General features: G+C 43.8%; 1 protein-coding gene across 1 annotated transcript; it reads right to left on the bottom strand.

Annotated features, from left to right (window-relative positions):
• Positions 1-418: 418 nt before the first annotated feature.
• Positions 419-1,734, bottom strand: XCR1 (X-C motif chemokine receptor 1). Its single transcript, XM_066327185.1, has one exon. The coding sequence runs from the start codon at positions 1,686-1,688 to the stop codon at positions 684-686; it is 1,005 nt and encodes a 334-aa protein (XP_066183282.1). The 5' UTR covers positions 1,689-1,734; the 3' UTR covers positions 419-683.
• Between the last annotated feature and the right edge of the window lie 14,843 nt (positions 1,735-16,577).

Raw genomic sequence — 16,577 nt, 5'->3', positions numbered from 1 at the left:
GAAAACTGATATCCTAGTGAAGTATCTGTTTTAACAGCTTGTGTTCCTTCTAGAGCTCTCCCAAAGTTTCCATTTCAGACCCAAAAGACTACTTTTACATAAAGCTAGTTTTATATTTATTTATCTGCCTAAAGATAAAAGAACATTTGCCCTGAGAACTTCTGAAACTCTGAGGTCTTGTAGCTATTGTCAAGACAGTTAATCCAGAGACATCACCCCGCACAAAATAAAGACCAATGAATAAACTGATAAACACTGATAAACACTAAAAAGCATTAAAATTTAAAAAAGTACCTATGTCTCCATTGCTATATACAATCAAAGTATTTTAAGTCAGGTAAGAAACAGATATGCAACAACTTTTATCTTAAAACCTGATGATTTAGTGCCCAAAGGAAGAAGCAATTTATTTCTTTTTAGAAGATAGTATAAATTGGAGAAAATCCATCTCACTGTGCCAAAAAGTGTGAACTTAAGGCTTTCAGGCCAGTGAAGTAGTTTCATGGCATTCTCCTCTCTTCATCCCACTGCAAATACATTTTGTTATTTTCCATACACAGCATGCTTGCAAAAAGTAAATGTGTGTCTTTCTCAGAGAAGTGCCTCTAAGAATTAGAGGCTATCCATGGCATGGAAAAATCTGAAAGTTCATTCAGGATTCGTCCTGATAGTTAGGTCTTGCTTCAGTAGACAGATGCCCCTTCCTGCTGGAATTTGCCTTCATTGCAGGTCCTGGGGCTGGAGGCATGAGCGCTGCCACAGTGTAAACACAGACTGCATAACTGTGCCAAATGCCTCTTGAACTTGACTCCAACAAATACATAGAGCACAGGGTTGAGACAGCAGTGGGAGAAAGCAATTTTACGGCTGATGTGAAAGGCTAGGCTGGAGTCTTTCACGTACTGACAGGTAGATGGTGGAAAAGTAGTCAGAAAGCTGAGGATGTTGTAGGGTGCCCAGCACAGGAAAAAAGCCACCACAATAATGAGGATAAGTTTCACAGTTCTGTGCTTTCTGCGAGATCTTGGTCTAAGCAAGATTATGAGTATCTTGACGTAACAGAATACGATGACTCCAAAGGAAAGCAGGAAGAGTACATTTCTCACATAAATGTCCACCCTTTTCCAGTCCCCGTTAGCATAATCACAAAACCTGTACTCTTCCACATTTTCTTGCACTGTGGTGTGAATCACCTCAGGAACTGCAATTAATATGCTAACAGTCCAAACAGCCAAGGACACCAGAACACCGCAGCACTGTGTCTGGGATCTCAGAGTTGAAAGGGGGTTCACTACAAACAAGTACCTCAGGATAGTCATGAGGGTCAAAAAGAAAACACCGCTGTAGTAGCCAACGGAGAAAACAGCATTTGATGCTTTGCAAAGGAACTCACCAAAAATCCATCCAAAGGACTGGTCCACTACCCAGAAAGGCAGCATGCAGGAGAAGACTAGATCAGAGATACAGAGATTCATGATGAAGATGTTTGTTAAAGATGTAAGGTTTTCATATTTCAATAGGATCCATAACACCAAAGTGTTTCCTAGCAGACTGAGAAAAAATACCAGAGTGTAGAGGACAGCAGTGAGATAGATGTTAAATGTGAAATAGTCACCCATTTCACAGACGTTGGTTTCATGAGGGTATTCATATGAGTAATTATCATCTGAATAATATTCTTCATCCATTTGTCTGTGCAAATCTTGCGCTGTTCTCCAGCAGCTACTTCAAAGGACGGCACAAATCAAATGAAATCTTTAGTGAAAATCAATTCAATAACTAAACTCCCACTGTGGAGGCTTCTGTTTTAAGACAGAAAAAGCAGCAGTGAAACTAGTAATTTTTCCTGGTCTGGGGGGACAAAGGATTCATTTCTTCTTATGATTAGAACATGGACAGGTAGATATCAAAGACTCACTGCAAAGCATTCAAATCTTAAATACTTAAGAATTCAGAAACTCAGATGTTTCTGAACCAAAATGTTTGGTGACAACTGTAAATTACTAAGTTTCTACTATATGAATGTGCATTGTTTTTTGATGTAAATATCTCAGGTGCCAAGACTTCCAAATATGCTACTGTTTTTTTCAGTTTTCTGCAATGGTATCCAATTCCTAAGTACTTCACTGTATAGATGATACTTTGTCACCAAAGTTCAGCACTGCATAAACCTAATAGCTGAGCAGTACCAGTAACAACAATAGTAAGCACTAAGAGCAGGAAAAGCTATGTTTCTGACAGGTTTTTCTCTTGAGGTTTGTTGATATCTAAACATGTAGAAGCTGTGGCAGAAGCATCATCATGCAGGGTGCTCTGTGTACCTCTGTGGCCTGATGATTCTCAGGGATGTGACAGGAGCCAAGGTCAGTCACTTTTCTGGGAGTGCTGCCTGTCTGTCTTTATGCAGGCAGGAATTTAATCCCAAGTGGATGGTGAGTTGAAACTGGCCAATAGGATCAAAAGTTAATGGAACTAGGAAGAAGGCATACAATCAGGTCACAGTAGCTTGATTTCTTAATGAAATTAGGCTTTAAAATATATACAGAAAAATCGGTAATGCCTCTGACCAGTGGTTTAAAGTCTAAATTCACCTTATCTTAGAAGAAGGCTTATCTGCAACAGCATGTTTGGATCCTGTTTTAACTGCAGCCAGTGAGAGACCTGCCAATGAGTTCCTTCAAAGTACAGTTGCAAGAAAGAAACCCCACAGGTCAGGTCAAAATTGTGCTAGTGACATTTTCCTTTTTTAATTAATGAAGGCAGAATCTTCCTGCTACAGTCAAAGACGTGCTGCCTTTGGAGGACAGGAGAGCTATGTCTACCCCAGGAAAGCACGTCAGGGAGCACTTCTGGCTGCCAGAATTTAATGCCATCTGTGAGGGTAGGTGGTTCAGGTGAGCCGGAATACAACACAGGCAGCACAGGAGAGGGAGCACCTATCCAGTGGGTTGTGATTGGAGAGGTTTGGAGGCAAGGGATGTGTAGGATTCAGTAGTGTGACAGCAAGTAGCCCTGGAACATTTACCACCAGAGTCACATTTCTAACTGGAAAGATGTTTGTGGCCCTCAGTTTGTACAATGCTGCAGTTTTCAGGCATGCAGGGTAAGTCCTTGGAAAGGCAGTCATCCTCTCTGCTTTTACATGACAGTGCAGACAACACTTAAGCAATGAATAGTTTATATTGAGGTCCTGATCATCATGTCCTTTTTCAGCTGAGGCTGGGGTATGCTGCTCCTTAGCAGCTATCCTAAGGGATAGAGAAGCCTCTTTGTGAATAATCAAGATTCTCCAGGGGTGAGAGGAATGAGATGACTGCACTAACCTGTGCCTTCACCACTCTCTCCTTTCATGCTGACCATTTAGTGACAGGAAACCTCAGGGCAGGTCTGCCCACAGTGGTTAGAGAGCAAGTATCTGCTGGGGAGCTTTGCTCATCATCCTGCTTGCTGTCAGAACCTGAGAAATACTTGCAAGGCAGAAAGCACCATTTTGCAAAGATCAAATTTCAGATAACAGTTAAATTATCAGATTATGTCAGATAACAATTAAGTGTAAAAAAAACAGCGTACCAACACATCTGTTTCCTTTACAGTTCAGGTGATAGGAGATGATAAATAGTTTCTGCAGTCCAAACCATCTATTTTTCTCCTTCTTCCCCAAGGACACTGATGCTGAGTGTGCAGGCACTTGATTCATGCTGGCAGATAGCTGTGATTGGAAACCCCCTTAGTAACTCTAGCTATTTCCATCTCCAAATTCCCATATGCCTTGGCATCTTACCCACCTGACTCAAAAGGCTTGTCTTGTACTTTGGGAGGAGCCAGAGGAATGCTTGGGTGCATGGGAACAGGTGTTCTCTCTCAGATTTTGTGTCCAGTATTTCCAGAGAACATAGGAAAATGCTTCTGTGAGGTAGCTAGTTCCTGGTTGTTTTTAATGCTGCAAAGTTAGCTCTTGGATAATGTCACATTTCACAAACAAGTTCATTCGTCATATGCCATCTTACCTGGTGCAGGCTCCATGGAATTACAGGTGGAGGCTCCAGCCTACAAAGCATCAGACCTTGCGGATGGTTGATCAGGATTATATGCTCTGATACTATGTTTCTACCCTCCATCAGGTCAGTGATGGTAAAGAGAACCTTGCAGGAACCTAAGGCACATAGATATTTTCCTTTTTACCTCAAAACTCCTTAAATCAAAACCTGCATTTTGTTCTATTGTATTTTATTTCCCCCCTTTCAACTCTACAAGTAAGAAAAGCTGTTGTATGTTCAGTTAAGATACATGCAAAGGAGATAAAAAATTATGTGATTGAATCAACAGGTGAAAAATATGTCAGTGTCACACATGAAATACAAATCATGCAACAGTTTTCAATGTCTATATAACAGTACAAGTGAGAGCAGAAGTTGGTTGAAAGATTAGAATTACCAGGACAAATAGGAACAGAGGAAAAACACATCATACAGTTTAAAATCATTCCTGCCCTTCTGAAGAGCAGTCAGCAAGGCATTCAACATTCATTTCACTCTTGTCCAGAAGAACTGCTTCTCCAGAAACCTGCATTTTTTAGCAGGGCTGTACTTTGTCTTAGAGCATCATATCAAAAAGTGATTCTAATTACAGAAATGGGGAAATGATACTACTAGTGATCTCCAGTTCAATTTTCTTTTTCTCTGAAAATTCAGTTAGACTTCTGTCAGCTGAAGGTACATATTGTTCATCAGCTTATTTCATTTTCAAATTGAGCATTTGAAAGAGAAGCTGGGCTCACTTTGCAGTCAGTGGAGGAAGAGAGAGGCACATCAGCCCCCACTCTGTGCTGTACCAATCTCCTCTCCAGGCAGACACAACTGAGACAGCCTGCTTTAACAAGATTCCTGGCATTTACACAGACAAGGGGAGTGCAGTAGAGAGAAGCCTCTACCATAAGACATGCACTGATGGCATTTTTTATTAATTTTATTCAAAAAGCCTCTGGCTTCACAGCTTGTTCTCCGTGTTTCTCAGGAAAAAAATTAGATGTTTTTGCAGGCTAGTTTACACAGGCAACAAACATTGACGTATAAAAAAAATTTCTGTTCCCCTAAACTAAATTTATCTGGTAGCTGCTTCCTTTGCCAATCTCTTGTTCCAGATTGAGATAGGAAGAAAATATCCCAAATTATGACCTTTTATGTCAGGAAGAGGCTTTAATTTTTCAAACAGGTTTATGGAGCAGCCATTTAATTTAAGGAAATTAAAGCACAGTAAGTAGCATTTCTCCTTCCCTAACTATGACTGGTATCTGTCCCACAGCAGAGCTTTGGAGTCCCACGTAGGAGATGGACAGGAAAGTCCTGGAAGTCATGACTGGCAGATAGACTTGGTCCAAAGCACAAGTGTACTCTGGAGAAAGCACAAGTGTACTCTGGACAGTGTAGTAGATGAACTTTTTGTCTGCCTTAGAGGAAATTTGCACGTGGCAACAAACTCTTCCAGGACATGGATAAAGCAAAAGGTCAAGATAAAGTGAAAAGTCATTAGGAATTCCCTTGTCCAATTCAGTTTTGCAAAGCTTCAAGCCTGACTCATCAAGGAATCTCTTACCGTATTTTTAAAGCAAAACTTTCTGTTGGGTTGGGATCATTTTATGAGACCAATGGTTCCACTTGTGCCTCCTGGGTTTCATAAGGCCAGTAAAGCATTCATAGTCAGCCCAGAAAATCTCGGTGGCCTCCTGTTCCCCCTGAGCTCTGCCTCTCAGTCCTTGCCATCAGTCCTGTGATAACCACAATCTATGGAAGCAGAAACATCCCAAATGAAGGAGTTTGGAACCCATCTTGAAACACACATTTGAGTTCAAATTTTCATACTAAGTTGGCAGTCCACAGCTTGGACTGGTGCACCCTTTGCTGAGTTAAGAACTGGCTGGGTGGCTGGGCCCAGAGAGTCATGGTGAATGGTGCCACATCCACTCACCAGTGGTATCCCGCAGCAATCTGTGTTGGACCCAGTCCTGTTTAATAGCTTTATTGATGATCTGGGTGAGGGGATTCAGTCTACCATTATCAAATTTGCAATTTTATTGTGTTAAGGCTGGTCAGAAAGGATGTGGTGCCGGCAGCTGGGCAGCAGCTGGGCAACAGCTGTCCAACAGAGCACAGGCAGGAGCAACTTTAGCCAAAGAGATTTGTGTGGAAGTGGATGTGGTTGGTATCCTGGCACTGGTTTCCTGCAACAGGCTTTGTGCCAGCAGGATTGCAGCTCTGGATATTCTCTATTCTCCCCTAAGGCAAGGAGAAATCCAGTGCCTTAATTTGGCAGGATGGTGCAAAGGAGAGCATCACTCCCTGCTTGCAGCCAGGTAGGGTTTGGCCATGGTTTTCCTGGTAGCTCATGCAGCTATGGGATGAGTAAGCTATTCTGCAGGATGATAAGAAATAGTCCTTTTGGTAATAATTGGCTGTGAGGAAACAGAAAACAGGAGCTTTCTGGGATTTTCTGAGTGGAAAATTGGTCAATTTTTTTCTACAGTATAGACAAATGAAAGTTTAAATGCGTTTCTTGCAAGCAAAGAGCTTGCATCAATCTCTGTGCCTGACATGTAATTCTGATTTTTCTTAATAGCAGCACTCCTGACAGGCCCCAAACACCAGCCATTTCTCTTTGCCAGACAGCAGTGACATGGCATGCTGCTTTCCCATATGCTCCACAGAGAACATAAATGCTCCATTATCTGGCCGTGAAAAAGAGCATCACTTTGTTTCTTAGTAGCTGTATTTCTTGGCAGTCGAAACCAAGTAAACTTCTTATTTTTCTTGCTAAAGCAGAACATATCTGCAGGTTTCTGCTGCAAACAAATATTGACCCCTCCCTGTCTCTGTGTGCAGATATACACATACCCTCCTGACAATATACTGGAAGATGGAGCTGTCCTTAAGAGATCTCAGCAGCCGCTGCACTATATTTAAATAGCAATCTTAGAGCTGAATAAGGAGTCTGTTAAATAAAATGTGTGTAAAGAAGCTGACTATTCCCTCATGGGTTCTCATAGGTAATAAACAAAGATGATTGTTAAGACAAAAGAAGCACATCACAGTTTTAGGAGGAATAACCTCATGTCTTTCTCTAAAGCTTAGCAAAATTCAAGCCTCCACATAAAGTTCATGAACTCATTTTTATGGCTCAGGGACAACATTGTATTTTTCTACAAAATTCCATTCTACTGTTGTATTTAAGCTATATCACCCATTTTATTTTTTTCCCACAAGAGGATTATAAGCCATATGTCTAAAGAATCTGTGTGCCACGTTTTGGGTGGGATTTCCAGTGTTCCTGCTGGGCCCATTGCTGCAGGAATGATGCTGAAACAGATGGAAACTGTGCTGACAGCCATTGACATGACCAGTATGTACAAGGGGGGGCTGCCCTGCTCCTGAGGCTCCTGACTGCAGGCCTGGGATGTGGCCTGGGGAGGGATGGGCAGAGGGCAGCCTCAGCATCTGTGTGTGCAGGCAGAGGGAGGTGTGTTTTCTGGAGAGAGGGATGGACAGTGTTGCTGCAAGGAGCCCATCTTTGTCACAGAGTCTGTCCTCCTACCTGGCACTGGAGGCACAATCTGTTTTTATTGAGTCTTAAGTGGGCTCACTCACATCAGACCATTCTCACTCCTGAAGCCATTCTGATGCTGAAGCCCCAGAGACTTGCAAGGCTTTAGCCAAAGGGAGAAAGAAGAGAAAGAGAGAAAATCCTACCCCCTGGGCCATATTTGCACGAAGTGAAAGGCTGGGTGTAGTGTAGGGAAGCAAACAACATGGAATCATAGAATGTTAAGGGATTGGAAGGGACCTTTAAAGATCATCTAGTCCCAACCCTCCTGCCTCAGGCTAGGACACCTCCCACTGTATCAGGTTGCTCAATGCCCCATCCAACCTGGCCTAGAACACTGTCAGGGTTGGGGCATCTACAACCTCCCCGGGCAACCTGTGCCAGTGTCTCACCCCTCTTAGAGTAAAAAATTTCTTCCTAATATCTAACCTAATTTTCCCCTCGTTCAATCTGTCCCCATTATTCCTTGTCCCATCACTGCAGTTCCTGATGAGGGGTCCCTCTCTGGCTTCCCTGCAGGCCCCTTTCAGATGCTGGAAGGTTGCTTCACTTTTCCAGGCTGAACAGCCCAAATGCTCTCAGCCTTGTCTTCATGGAGCAGGTGCTTCAGTCCCCTTATCAATTTTGTGGCCTCATCTGGACTTGATCCAACACTTCCATGTCCTTCTTTTGTCAGGGACATCTGCCCTGCAGGTGGAGCCTCAAAAGAGCAGAGTAGAGGGACAGAATCACATTTCTTGATCTGCTGGCCATGGTCCTTTTGATGCAGCCTGGGATTCGTTTGACTTTCTGGCTCATGTTGAGTTCTTCATCAACCATTACAGAACTGTGTATGTCACTACTGTCTTCTCAGCGCTTTCTAACCAGTTTTGTTTTGCTTTCCCTTCATCACATCCATTATGCTTTGCAGAATATCAGAGAGTTTGAGTTTGTCTTATTCATCCCACCTGTACTTACTGGCTACTCCCTACCCTGATCCTGGATGGCTCCTTGGCACCCAGACCCAGCTGGGTAGCACCCTGTATGCCTCCACTGCTCCCAAAGGACTGTCCTGGCCAGGCTGGGAGCTCTGCCCAGTGTGGAACACAGCTAAGGCAGCCTTTTCATGTGGGTGGGTGCAAAAAGAACAAAGAAATGCAAAGAACTGAAGAACAAAGAACTGCAGCCAGGTCAATGTATGAAGCACCTCTGTATCCCCCTCTCCACTGGCTGTACGATGGTCCCTCTGCTGATGTGAATTGCTACCTGCTCCCTTGAATGGACATGCTGCAGCTCTCATGTAGACTAAAACCTGATTTACAAGCAGCCTCCTGTGCCCAGAGGGATAATGTGCCTCAACATGAGGTAAGTCACAATATGGCATTTGCCTATCACCAGGACAATTTTGTTGGCTGCTCTGCTGTCCCTGCGTTTTCTCAGAGTAGCAGCTGGTCTGTTCTAACAGAGGTGTGGATGAGGAAATCTTTGGCACAGATCTCTTGACACTGGAGATCTGAAGTGCTGCCACTGCCATGGAGGTACCAGACATCTGAGCACACCTCGCTGCTGTTCTGCTGCCCCCTCTGCTGCCACCCGTCTGAATTACTTTGCTCCCAAAATTGCCATTCTACATTGCAGTCTGTGAAGAGAATGATGCTAGAAAACCAGATGAAACAATAAAGGAAGACAAAAGAAACCACTCTCCTCACCACTGACCACTCATTTCCTGTGAGTTTTGGAGAAGATTGTATACAGATTGCATATATATAGTATATATATGTTCTCTTTGCCGTTGGTGACCATTTAGTTCTGGAGAGAACCAAAGGCTGGGGCTGTTCTTTGGGTTAAACTTGGAGAAAAGAGGTGCAGGGTCGGTAGGACCATAAGAGCTTTAAAAAAAAATTGCAAGAGAGAAGCAAAAGATTGCAAGGGAGAATAACGTGAGGCTTTATCGTATTGACAACCTGATCACATCTCAAATGGTGGTCAGGAAGTAGCTCAGTGGCTCAGTCAGACTTTGGGAAAACAGAACTGACTGGGGAAAACAAAGCTTTTCATAATTAAAGTTAAGTTTAACATTTTCTACAGAAGACAGAGTCAGAGGAATTTCATTGTGCAAGGACATTTCCAGAGCACAGCCAGTTTCCCAACACTCTTTGGCTGATGAGTCAAAATAAATCACATTTGAAAAAACAACCCCAAAACATAGCACATCCAGAGCACTGTTTACGTTAACAATGAGGCAATTAATAGCTTGCCCCCAGAAACAATTGACCACAGCCGAGAACATCCCTTTCCCGGTTTAGGCACTACTTCCCCAAACCCCAGCACTTCCTCCTGGTGTGCCGTGCCTGCTCACAGGCTAGAGGCGTACCCCAAGGGATTGTGCACCTCTTCAAATATCTTGCCCCAGCTCCCTCAGAACAACTGCAGCAGCAAGGACTTCTCGAGCTGATGCTGCAGTGACTGCAGTTCAGACAGCGCTGCACTGCATTTGGTCTGTGCCACCAGATGAAATCCATCTCCTAGCAGAGTCAGTGCATGCTTTCCTCTCAATAAGCTTTTCAGAGAAATCCTTTCAACTGGCTACCCCTGTGAGCACAGCTGTTCCATTCAAAGGTTTGGGCTGTAATACCACCGGCTGAAACATCCAGTCTGAGCCCAGAAATTCCTAAGATCCTGCTAGACCTGGCTTGGTCTCACACTCCCACATCTTTTTCTCTAGCATTTTGCTCATTTGTTTATGTTGAAGATCAACTGTCGTTACAAGAGGCATCTCAACGTGCTTTACCACTTTGCAGAAGACATCTGCACATTCCCATCTGCCACATCATGTTGCTTGTAGGCACATATTTCAGCACCAGAATATGGGCAAGCAGGTGGCCAGCAGCAGCAAGTCCACCCAGATAAAGGGCTCTTGAGCAGAAAGTCAGCTGTAGCCCACATTCCCCAGCAGGGGGTAACATCAGGGGCTCTGTGTCAAGCTTTGGTGAACCGAGACAAAATCTTAATATTCCCGTTCCTGAGCCATTTCACAATGTCTCCGGCCATCTGTCCTTTGGCAAGAACTTATGGTAAGTGCAGTGTGGGCAAACAATACTTTATGCTTTATGCAACAAGGGTTGGCATGCTCTTCCCAAAACTTCCCCAGCTCCTAGATTGCACTACATTTATGCCAAGACAGCTCCAGTCACTCAGGCCACATGTCCTATTCAATCCACCTGGCAGAGGCACATTCTTCTTTACTGATATTATGCTCAAACCACATTAAACAACCACTGTTGTGTCTTTCAAGGAAAATAAAGTTTGTGAGCTGGGAACTGTGGCCAGCTCCTTCACACAAATCAAAGAAAGAAGCTGAAGGCAGTAATGCAATTAGAGCTGTTAGCACGAGTATTCAGACCTGCATAAAATTGAAATAATCTAGAATAATGGTCTCCTTGGACCCTTTCCCTATTCAAATTATTCCTTTCCTTACTTAAAACAGACTTTAAATACATTTGTGGATGATAAAGAAATTCGGACTAGTTAATCATGGATAGCATGAAGAATCCCCTCAGGATATAGAATTAACAAGTACATTTTTTCCTTCAAAACTGAGGTGTGATCCCACCTATCCCCTTCCAGTCCAAAGAAGCAGCCCCATGGTGTCTCAGTGCTGGGGAGCACAAGGCTTTCAAGTTCCCCTGCATAGGATTTAAGACTCAGAGACAAAACTCCTGAATTCTGCTGCATATTTTAGTCACTGCCCCAAGTGACCAGAGCTACTTTTGTGCATGTCAGTACCTCTCCTCCAGCAGCTGAGCTGACTGAAATGCAAAGAGCAAACCCTCAACCCTGATCTTCCAGCAGGCACTTGCAGGGCTGTGCAGTGCAGTGAAATCAAGCATGCATTTGGAAAACCACCTGGTGTGCTGAGGCTGCTTCTTCACTGGGCAAGAGGCAGCCAAGCAGAAAGGATGTGGGCAATGCAAAGCACTTGGTACTGGGGGTCTGCAGCAGCCTGTCTGTCTTGGAAGGTGCAGCCAAAACCCTGTGTAGTCATGGCTGTGTGAAATGCAGCAAACAGACTTTGTGAACTACTCCTGAGCTTCATATCAGTTCTTGGGTAACTCTGCCTTTACCAGGGTCAGGACCCTGCACCACCAAACTTCCTTTTCAGCTCTGAATGCCAGACATCATTGGAAGTGTAGGCCCCAGCTCTAAATGTGCATTCCCATCTCAATCAAAATTGAAACCTGCATTATTTTAGCCTGTGTTTAGTTCCTTTTTGTCACAAACTACCTCTTCTTTTCCTGAAACAAAATGCAGTTCTCCCTTGCTTTGGAATTTCCCACAGCACCAAAAAGGCCAACTTCTGCTGAGCCCTACACAAGATGCTACCACCCATGGTGTATAAAATTGTCAGTAGTACTCAGTGGTTGATGTGAGCAAAATGAGGTTTGCAGAAGGAGGTTGTTAAAGACCAGACATGACACAGAAATAAAAACCAAGATGCTTGGAGAGCACGTCTGCTGGTAGAGGAGCCTCAGTGAATCCTTCCTTTTCAGGTTTTCTTCCATGATTGAGATATCAAATATCTCAGCTTCATCCACCCCACTGTCGCTTTTCCCATCAATATCTCTGGTTTCAGCAAAAGATACAACCTGTTGCTGTAGGTAAAGTCTGGCTGATGTAGATATTAGGAAGAAGTTCTTCCCCATGGGGATGTGAGGCACAGAAACAGGTTGCCCAGAGAAGCTACGGATGCCCCATCCCTGGCAGCATTCAAGGCCAGGCTGGATGAGGCTGCGAGCAGCTTGGTCTAGTGGGAGGTGTCCCTGTCCATGACAGGGGGGGTTGGAACTGGATGGTCTTTTCATCTCAAAACATTCTATGATTCTATGACTTCAGGCATGACCCAGTTCCCTAGAGCACACGCACGTTGTGGGAGGCACCCTAAGATCCAGAATGATTATTGGATGTTAGCTTTGGTAGCCATCCTGCTCGGCAGTGGCCCACCCTGCTCATGCCTTCAGCAGCAGCACTGTGCTTCTCTATCCAGGTTAAGGGTGTTTATTTAAAGTTCGACTGCATATATATAGATATTATCGGGGGGATTAGGCCTATAAATAAAGCTGTAGAGATGTGTCTGTTTTTGCGTTAGGACCGGCAGGTTTGGCCCGAGCTCCAGGCGCATTGTCCCTGCAGCGACTGCAGAGGGAAGCAGGGTGCGGGCTGCGTGCATTGGTCATGGTTAGCTATAGGTGGCACGCTTGAACAGAGTAACCCCACCCTTCCCTCGGCGGCCAGAGACATCCCTGGTGAGGGACCTGACAGACAGAGCTCTCCTCCAGAGGATGGATCAGATGAACATCTGCTCTTCAGCAGGAAGATACACCCACACCTACATCAGCTGCTGATAAGCAGAGCTGCTGAAAAACCAGATTTGATGAGGTCTTGCATGTGGCTGCAAGTGACTCCAGGTCCCTTGTGCTGTTTGCAGGGCACTGGGGTGCTGGTGGTGTGCTGTCCATCAATGCTGTTAGGACAAGATCTTACTTTTGTCTCCCTCTCCGCTCCCCTCCTCCCCGCAGTCACTCTCGGTGAGCCTCTGCAGAACTTCATGTCCCATTCAGTCTGGAACTTCATCAAACAGCCTGCAGCTGGCTGTTTTACTGCTGCCTCACCTTCTCCTTCCCTGCTGCCTTCAAACCACCTGGTGGGAATGTTTCTGGGACCTGTATTTTTCCCCAGATGGCCAAGTCTCTTCTGAAGAGCACAAGTGGCTCTAAACATTGCCTGCATAAGCATGGGTAATTTGTAGTTCAATTTGTGAAGCCAGACTAAAACTTCGGCAGCAATAGTGTATTTTCAGATACAATGGAAATGAAAATATTTGAGGTTTGTTCTCAGTGAAAAAGTAAGAAAAACACCCATCTGTTTGGGTCCAAACATTGCATGGCGGGGGAGGCAGATGGGCATTCTAATTACCCAGTGGTTTTCTTGTTTCTCAAAGTGCAAGCAACATTTTCAAGAAAAACCACAAGAGCAGAACATGAAGAAGGGCAAACCTTGCATTTAGAAGGTGAAGTCTTGGATGTCAACTTTTCACAGCATTTTCCCTTTTTTTATTTCCTATTTATTATTTTTATTTTCCAGCTGAAGCAGTTTTCTAAATGCTCCCCACTTCTGTAAATGACTGCTGCTGTAAATGACTCAGGTGTGCACAGGGCTGACAGGACGCAGCTGTGACTGGGCAGTGGCAGATGCTGCTGGCTCAGGCTGGATTCTGCCCCATCGCCTCTGCCTGCCCAGGCTGGACTGGCACCTCTCCAGGGCAGGGACCCCTTCTTAGAGCAGGTGAAGACCACCCTGGCCCCATGGGAGGTGCAAGGTGCCCTTGTTCCAGCATCCAGGCCATGCATCCTTGAGCCTCACTGTCCTGGTCCCCTGCTTGCCCCTGGGCAAGAAGAATGACAAATTGTTTCTAGAAGCTTCACAGTGTTTCCAAGGGGAAGGAGTCTCGTAGGAGAGGCACCATATGCCCAAGTCTGATGGGCAGAAATGTTGTGGTTATGCTTCAATTTTAGATAAGAATATGGCATGTTTTTTCATCACAGCTCCCCCACCAGCAGTCACTTCCACACTTTGTCTGATAAAAATCCCATTATGTGATAATATGGTAAATAGGTTTCAATATTCCCTTTCTCAAATACACCCATATACTTCGTCCTATCTTGGCTTCAGCCTGGGTTTATCCACATTGCTAATTAACATTAAAATTCTTAAAATACTGTTTAACTATTCTTATAATAAAAAAATTAAACTATTCTTAAGACATTCTTTACAATTATTAAACATATTCTTAAATTATTCTTTAAAATGGTCTTAAGCAGCTCCATAAGGCAGGTGATTGAGGCATGCAGAAAAAAGTAGAAAGAGACAAAAGGATTATGTCAAAACTGCAATCATTGAGGCTTTTTTTACCAGATAAGGACAAGTCCCTTGGCTTCAGTGATACTTCCCCAATAACAAGTAAATAATCCTGCTACAGTCAACTGGAGTTCAAGTGGAGGCATTAGACAAACCGATGAAACACTTTTTGTGAACCTTTAGTTGCCTCTAGATGCAGACCTCAATTTGTAATGCAGACAAAACCCTATTTGATATTTAGGTATTTTTGTTTCAACACTTCATCTAGAATTTTTTAAGTCTGTCTTTGGAGATGTCTGAGCAACAGGGTATGATTGTGGTCTTTTATGCTGAAAGAGCTATGTCTATCTTTTTTAATGATGGAAAAATGACAAAATTTGCACCCTGGCTTTGTATATCAGAGGTAAAGGAAATTCAATTTAGAAGAAATTTAAATATAGGCAAAGATATGAGGAAATGCTGTCTGTGCCACTGCACATGACAGATTTGACTGTTCTGGTTTTCCTCAAGTGAAACCACAGCTTAGTGTGGAGATCTGATACTTGGCAAATGAATTATGACTAATTGTGGGACTAGTTTTCCTGAATGTAGATTGATTTATTTAATATCTCTTTACCTCAAATGCTAAAGGAACACTTTGAAGAAAACATGTTTGTTAAAGTTCTGAGTTTATTTCCACTTCAGAACAGAAGAGAGCATTGACCCTAGGGAGTCAGGGACCTCTCCTACTAAAACCAGACTTCTCAATCCCAGTGTAGCTGGGGCAGAGAGTGAGCAAACTTGAAAAGCTCCTTAAAATGGCAGCAGGTTGACATCTCCTGCTACAAAGAGACAGCCAAAAATAAAGCAAAAAATAAAGTTTCCTGAAGAAAACACCACCAAAACAGCTTCTGCAACACTCCAAAATCTCCAGGTGAGGTTTTAGCTGCTCCAGTTCTTGGGAGTTCTCACATTCCATCAGAGGAGGATGGATGGAGCATTGTATGTGAGAGATTGGTCTTGGCCAACCCTAGGGCAGGTTTTGCCTCCCCTGGTGAGATGAAATGCATGCTCACACCTCTCATGCAGCTGTGCAAAAGTCAGGTGGTGCAACTTAAACAGGTTTAAAGAGAACTGAGTTTAAAACTAGTGCCTACCTTTGCCAGCAATGCCTGAGCACCCCATTTGGTTGCTTTAGCACAGGGAGCCAGAGGGATGCATTTGAGCTGCTGGGAAAAGAAGTTATGAAGCTTTATTTGGCCATACACAAAACTGATGTTCATGAGCTGATCTAGCTAAAGCACTATAAAACCATGAAAATGAAATCTCAGTTTAAATCTAGTTACGTCTTTTTATGTATTTCTGTACAGCTTTGTGCCTTCTCACCATCAAAGCAAGCTAAATTAATGTAAACCACTTATATGTCAGCTTCAGTGTAACCTTTTGCATGCAAATTTCTCTAAAACCTGCTTTGAAAGTGTTTTGAAGACAAAACACCATACTCATCTTTCCTAGAAACTTAGTCAAAGCATCACTACGTGTTCCTGGCGAAGGGACTGGTACATTTCTGTTTACTTCCTGCACTTTTACCGAAGTCAGTATGAAACACCACTGGAGCACGTCAGCCAGTGCTTTGTACAATAGCCCTGCTGTGATCAGTGGAATTGCACTTGTGGGACTAAATCTGGCCTGTGGAACACTGTCCTGCTGAGCTGCAGTGGGAAAAGTGAAAAGGGAAGAGAAATATGCTAGGGTGAACTGGCCTTCTGGTATGGAATTGGAGCCATCATAATGATTAAAAATGAATAAAAATATTTATTCTTAATTTTACTCTTGAAAAATTAAAACCAGGCAGGGAAAATCTGGGCAGGGACAATCTGGACTTTCATGCGTCTTCCTCTTCCCAGTGCTCCCCTTGCAATTTTAGCTCTGGCCCTCTTTTTCCCGCAAGTTGTTTTGCAACCTCTGCTCCTTGCTGCACTGTATGCCACAACACAAACAGCCCCGTGATGACAATCGGGGCCTAATGCATGATGGTGAGGAGTCAGGATATTTAAACAGGGTGGATTTTGGAATCAGGACCTCAGTCCAGATGCTGGTTCCCAATCCTA

The sequence above is a fragment of the Sylvia atricapilla genome, chromosome 1 (assembly GCF_009819655.1).
Source record: "Sylvia atricapilla isolate bSylAtr1 chromosome 1, bSylAtr1.pri, whole genome shotgun sequence".
Classification (NCBI taxonomy): Eukaryota; Metazoa; Chordata; class Aves; order Passeriformes; family Sylviidae; genus Sylvia; species Sylvia atricapilla.
Note: the sequence above shows the minus strand (reverse complement) of the source record. Positions and strands in the feature narration are given on the sequence as shown.

What these genes read in the sequence shown, in the direction of transcription:
- XCR1 (XM_066327185.1), bottom strand. Translation starts at nt 1,688, where the DNA reads ATGGATGAAGAATATTATTCAGATGATAATTACTCATATGAATACCCT.